The sequence below is a fragment of the Chlamydotis macqueenii genome, chromosome 2 (assembly GCF_036417535.1).
Source record: "Chlamydotis macqueenii isolate bChlMac1 chromosome 2, bChlMac1.mat, whole genome shotgun sequence".
In the NCBI taxonomy this organism is placed as follows: domain Eukaryota; kingdom Metazoa; phylum Chordata; class Aves; order Otidiformes; family Otididae; genus Chlamydotis; species Chlamydotis macqueenii.
Genome location: NC_141557.1, coordinates 46,457,083 through 46,463,710, shown reverse-complemented (window position 1 = coordinate 46,463,710; position 6,628 = coordinate 46,457,083). Strand labels below are relative to the sequence as shown.

The 6,628-nt window shown below is 45.4% G+C and overlaps 1 protein-coding gene across 2 annotated transcripts in view; it reads right to left on the bottom strand.

Moving 5' to 3' along the window:
• Positions 1-3,554: 3,554 nt before the first annotated feature.
• Positions 3,555-6,628, bottom strand: part of TMEM108 (transmembrane protein 108) — a 166,242-nt gene continuing 163,168 nt past the window's right edge. For both annotated transcript variants that reach the window (XM_086741704.1, XM_010117060.2), the window contains 2 exons: positions 5,464-5,618; positions 3,555-3,896 (listed from right to left, as the gene is read on the bottom strand). In XM_086741704.1, the coding sequence (XP_086597830.1) occupies positions 3,774-3,896; positions 5,464-5,618 (278 nt within the window). In that variant the 3' untranslated portion in view covers positions 3,555-3,773. The remainder of the gene's footprint in view (positions 3,897-5,463; positions 5,619-6,628) is intronic.

Below are 6,628 nucleotides of genomic sequence, written 5' to 3'. Positions count from 1 at the left end.
GCTGCTGCTCAGCCCGGCCGCCTCGCCCCGCACTGGCGGGAGGGATGTGCCGAGACCAGCAGGCTGGGGCTCGCGTGGAGTTTCGGCTTTGTGCGACGGCTTTCTGGAAGGGGGGCTTTGTGCTGCCCGGGAGCGCCCGTCACATTGTCCGGGCGGCCGCTGGGTCAGCAATCCCATTTCAGGGGAAATCTCTCTGCTGCTGCTACTGCAAATGTGGCAGATGAAAAGCACAATGGTGTTTACAGGGACAGAGTGGCACGGGGATTCAGTACACCGTACGTGTTAAAATACCAGCGGTCTTTTCTACACTGACACCCAGATGATTTCCTACCCTTATACCTGCAGGTATCTAGACACGTATTACAAATGCATTGGCCACTCACACCAGTGCTTGCTCCAGGAAGAGTCTCCTGCAGCAAGATGTTACCTAAAGTGAGAAAAACTCAAAGTTTTGAGGAGCTGGCAGGGACGTGGCCGAGCCGAGCCAGCCTTTCGCTGCTGCAGAGCCTGGAATGCTGCCTCGGCCCTGCTGCAGCTTCTGGATTTCTCTACGTTTTGGCTTCACCGCCTGAGCAAGGCACGTTGCCCCAGACCTAGCAGATTTTAACTGGGGACAAGCAACCTCACATCTACCCCTGCTCAGTTGGTTTAATGACATATTATCAGCTGCACTCGGTCTGTCCAACAAGGGCCCATTTCACTTTGCATAACGTGGCGACAAAGTGAGGCAACTGTGAACCCAAAGAAAGGGGCAAAACAATCCCTGAGACTTATTGCAGGGGATGGGGAAGTTCTCCCCTGCTCTTCTTTTTACATCCCTGCTCGTTAGCTACTAGTGATCAGGTGGGTGGGTTATAGGACATGTGCATGATACAGCGGGGCCCTTCACTATACAATGTGAGGTGTGGCTTTTTCTACCTACACACAGGGATGCTTCACAACCGGGACACCAGCCTTGTTCCAGCGTAGGATTACCGTGTGCGCATCTTTGCAGGCACGCCTGTAATGTGCTGATGTTGGGCATTGCCCTAATGCGACGTAGGTTCGTGCAAGGGCGGCGGTGAGTCTTTGGTGAGATGCAATACAATCAGAAATCCCTGCCTTCCGCAGGTGCCTAATCCTGGCTCACCGGGTTTGCTACTGGAGTTTGTTTCCTTGTTTTTTAAGTCTGAGTGCTGCGAGACTGCCTACAGTCAGGTCACCATTTCCCAGCTGCGTGAAGCCTGGGAATAGTGCAGCATTGCACAGCTCTGCAAATATTTTTGGCTACTTTCTAGGCATTCTGCATTTAGATTAGCAAGCAAACTTTGCTGGCTAAATGAGAGGAATCCTCCAGTATTTCTTACACAACATTTTCAGTGTATGCACTCTGTGTCAAATAATAATAATAAAAAAAAAATCTGCTTTGCAAAAGCAATACTGTGTACAGGAAACAAATGTAAAACTATGAACTTTTTTTTTCAAATAACTGAATTTAATTCTCTGTCACCTCGTTCTCCTTCTCCACCTCCCTGTTGAAATAGAAGATGAAGGTCCTCATGGGATTGCTTTCATTCTTGGCAAGACCCTCAGGAAGTTTTTACTCTATAATCAACCAGTGATTTCCAGGAGGCCATTTAGTATTTAATCATGAGGATGGCAAATATATTGCATAGCGTTTATCCCATGGTGAAAAGATATATTCCCAAAATGTTCATCCATGTCCATACACAGCCACGTCTTCCTGCCTGCCCCGGTCACCTCGTAGCGAAGTGGTGCATTACTCTCAGATTCTAAGCAGAAAATCAAATATCTAGGAGAGTCTCTATAACATTACCATTTTCTAATTTTAAGGCAACTGTGGCCCGCATTCAGATTTGTGCCTCAGCACAGTAGAAGTGCATGTGTGGGAGAGGGAGAAAGGAGGTTCAACAGTGCTTCTGCAGCCCTGTGGTCCCAAGGGGAGCCATGTCTTGGTGTGATTCCAGCCATCATTTAGTAAAGTTGTCAGGTTGCTCTGACTAACTGCAGCCACTGGGACACTGCTGGCAGGTGGGAACAGCTGGACCAGATGTGCCACTGCTGTAATTCCCTTTTCTGGTAGGAGCCATGGCTCACCTTGAACAAGGCATATGGCTAATGATGCTACACTAATCTTGTCCTGGCTGAGCTTCCCTTTTATGCAACCAAGCAATAAACCTGAGCAGCCAGTGTCACAGAGCAGCCAGCTGGAGCAGGGGACAAACCCTTGCTGTCTCACAGGCTGCTCTTGATGGAGTGAGGAGTGAAGGTAGAAAATAATCTACAAGGACTGATGGCCAGAGGTGGGGAGATGACGGCTGAGACCTCAAAGGAAGGAGGCTGTTTCACTTGCCAAACAATAGAAAAAATGCAATTTGAGAAGGAAAACTGAAAATTAGTCCCACAGTAACTGTTCTGGGTTACTCAAAGAGAGAACATCAATTTAGGCAAAGTCATTCTATATTCCATATTAGCCTCTCCTTGTAACAACCTATTTTGAATCCATCATTTAAGCTCCATTCACCTCTACTATTCCCCTAACACTATTACCGCCTGCAATCTAGCACTTAACTGGGTAGGACTGAAATGCCATTTTGCTCTGAAACACTGCGGTTTTGTTCCTAAGGGGAAAAGTCTGAGAGAGTAGAGGGGCTATGAGGAAACTTGATTCAATGGCACCAGCATTCTAAGCACACAAGATAAATAAAACACTGGGGAAGTGGAAATGTGGTCAAAGCTACAGCACTCAATTGGTGGCAATCTCCAGTCACCAGATTTCCAGATTTCTGATAAATTCAAAGGAGGTTCCTGTTTCTTTGAAGGGGACACTACGTGTCTTCTTTTGAGGCTGTTTGCTCTGCAAGAAACAATTCAGGACTCATTGGGCTGGAGCGGAGCAGCTATGAATCCAACGTGTAGTGTGGTTAGGACATTTATGCAGTGAAAAAAGTCATTCTTGTCCTTGCTCATGTAAAACAGTTTTGGAGCTCAAACTGGAACTTGGTTGTCCTGTTTAAGTATGAAGAAGGTAACATAAAAAAGTCATGGGGCAACATTACTACCCCAATGGGTTTTCCTGTGTCTTGTGTGGCCTGGGATCCCATGGGTGCATCAGATGTGCTTATCATCCCACTGTAGCCCAGCTCCCCTGCTCTCCCCCTGCTAAACTGGCAGAGCCCTCTGGGTTTAACTGGAAGGGAGACTTTGAAGGGCTCATCCCAGTTGGTGCTCAGGCAGTGCTAGAGTCATGCAAAGGATACAAGACTGGCCTATGAGCTGTATGGACTGCTTCTGGCAGCCGAGTTGGTCCTGTCAGGCTTGTATGCTAGCTTGGCAATCTAAAGGAAAGGAGTGACCAAAGTCATTTTATAGGAGTAGGTCACTGAGCAGGAATGCTCATGGCCAGGCTGAGCGATGTTACGTAGGATGCAGGATGCTGTAACCAACACATGCTGCCTGCACCAAAACCAGCCTCACCCCATATTCTTCCAGACCAAGCATATTTAGCAGCAGATTGTAAATGACAGTGAAGAACACAGTCCATCTGACAGGTGTTTTGCTTAGAAATACCTTTATTTTATAAAGCCACAGTTTGTTCTGTAAAGTTTTACCACACTTATAAAAAAGGGATTGACAATTCTGAGGGAGAAAAGAAAAGCTGAAAACATTTCTTGTAATTCAGGGTTACACAAAGGTTATATTTATAATATATATATTTATTTATAATTTGGAGACAGTAGAGATGAAACTGCAATAGGCAGGCAGCTGTGGGGTCATATTTCAGAGACTTGCTCATGTCCTACAAATAGTGTTTCTTGACAGAAGGGGTTCACAAGGACCATCCCGCTGTCACGGTAGTCGCCGTTGGCGGGGGAGCGTGGCTCAGAAAGGTGATCCTAGAAGAAAGACAGAGAAACAGAGTGAGCACTTCACATCTCTCACCCTCTGAGAGCACGCATGGCACTCTGCTGCCCTGTGCGAATGCAGGTGAGAAATGAACTATTATTTTGATTGCTTCTCCCAACTCCCCAAATTCTGTGCTGAATTTTGGAGTCCCTGGCTCCTGGAAAGCTAAGTTGGGTGAGCTGTTTTGGCCTTCTTCAGGCAGTAGGAGCTCTGAGTGAAGAGCTCCTCTTATGGTCAAGCTGATTCTTTCTCAGTCTGGGGACCCAGAAGTCAGATGCATCAAAGTTCAGGTTCCTTAGCAGAATATGAACTTTCACTGTTTGGTTTTTTTTTTTTTTAATTTTCATGACACATTACAACAGTTTCCTGTCTATCAGCTGGGCTTGACTCCTCAAAGATGCATTTTCTTTTTTTTTTTTTTTTTTTTTTTTAATTTTTTAAGGTCAGAAAGCCACATATATGATTCCAAGCTATCTGAGCAGGCCCCAGTTCAGTCATGTCCTGATTAGGTTTAAGTGACTCAGATGACAGCTTTTGGAGATCATCCTATATGTGACTAGGCCTATCATTCAACTCTTGGTAAGTTTAGACCAGGTCCTGCCTTAGCGTAAGCAACATGACTGTCAGGAAAGTGGGGTTAATGAAGGAACTGCAAGTGCTTGTCTAGTCACATCTCAGAGGTTCCTATCTAAACACTTTTTTTATTATTATATAAGATGAGAAGTGTTAGTCAACTAGCTGATCTGAAAATCACTCCAGCATGAACCCAAACTCTCCTCTGTTTTAGATTTTAAATACCTTTCATCTAAGCTACATTATTCCTCTCTTTCTCTGAGGCCAGAGAGTACATTTCTGTCAGTAGTATCACCTGCCCACATATGAATAATCCCACTGAACCAGTCAGATCCCTTAAGTAAAGGCTGATGAGTATACACACCACCACTACACACTGTCATATGTTGATGTTTTGATTGCTTATATACTGGGAACACTCACCCCCTGAATTGGTATTTGAGGAACTATAGGCAGCTCCTGAGACATAAATGCACAAAATTTCTTTGCATTATCAACTCGCACTACCCAGCTGTGTGGGACATGTACAATAGACAGATTATAAGGACCAACTATCAGTAACATGCCAGCCCAAAAAGCTCTCCTAAGCAGTCATGGTACGGCTAGACGTTGGCTGTAGGCTCAAAAGGAAGAGATACTTGGGAACAAATTCACCTAGAGGTGGTTAACTCCCATGACCACACAGCAGATATAGACACATGGATATAGAACATATGCACAGATATATGGAGCCTATCTGCAATGGTTTGGAACAGAACGGCAATCCAGTTTTGGTGACATATTTATCCCATCTTCTACATGTGTATCCCATTTACCTACATGTGTACATATTTATCCCATCTTCTACATGTGAGTCCTCCTCAAAAAGCTCTTTCCCTGAATATGCATAGAGATTTCAAGGCTTTATTAATATGACTTCCTCTCCCCTTCTCCCAGCACGGCTTCAGTCACAGTTTTCAGACACTAGTTCTGCAAGTGAGGTACCTCTGAAGTCTCCAAGGACTGGATCTCTCTTGGTAACTCTACAGCATGCCTGTTGAAGTAGTCCATGGTAATAGCATTATTCCAATAGCTCAGGTTGTTTTCTGGGTTAGATGTCTTTTTCTTCCTCCTCATGCAGCAGACTGTCAGCAGAACTGCTGTCAATAGAAACATGTCAAAACATTGGTTATTTCCTTTCAATAAGGACTCATCAATTCCATAGATTTGTTTTTTTACGTCAGTTAAGAAAAGAGCTGGCAACCTTCGTTCATACCATTCACTCTCAGTCAGATCTAGCTCTCTTCTAACAAAACCCACACAATTAAGTCAGAATCTGGGCCAAGCAGATGAGGCTTTGGGCTTGGCAGAATATGCAGTTTTAACTTTCCTTTTGATGTGAGTTTATAGTCTTCAAGATGTGTCTATCTGGCTAATGAAAAGCTTTGGTGTTGTAACTGATGGTATTTTAATACCTAAGCTGGCTTTTATAGACCCTCTAGGACAGAGAGCACTCCCAGAGACTGCGAAGGATGCCTCTGTGCAGAGCTTTTCTGCTTCTAGCATCTTCAGACGCTGCAGCGATGAGCACATTAGCAAACGGGCAGTGGGAGACACCTGTCCTAGGCTCAAATACCAAATTGATAAACACATGTCATTGCACGTCTTCAGTACTAAAGGCTTCTGCCCTGAAGTGCCACTGATCCCTGCCTCTGACACCTGCCATTCATGGCTTGGATTTTGGGTACTTTGTGACCATGCTTCAAAACATCAGTGACTAGCAAGGGGAACAGATGGGCTCCTGAGCGGGATGAGGCAGTGGTGAGGTGGCATGGAGATCCCCTCCAGCACCTGTCTCAGGTAGCTTACGCCTCCAGGGTAGCATTAACCCCAGAGCTGGAGTTTTCCTGCCCGTCTCCATCAGCTGTATCAGGATGTAGGATCTCCTAAGAAGTGTAATCCATTCTCCACATTTGCCTGGACATTGGTGGAGTCTGAGCCTGGCTTGTGTTCTTATCTGAGGGACACACTTAAGCTTCAGCAATCTGAAATATTTGAGCTTAAAGTAGAGCAGTTAGGCAAGATGAAGTGACCAACAAGTGAAACTTGTTGTTACAATTGTCTGTCTGGTCCCAAAGCCACAGGCACTCGCAGACCGCGAAGATGGCAG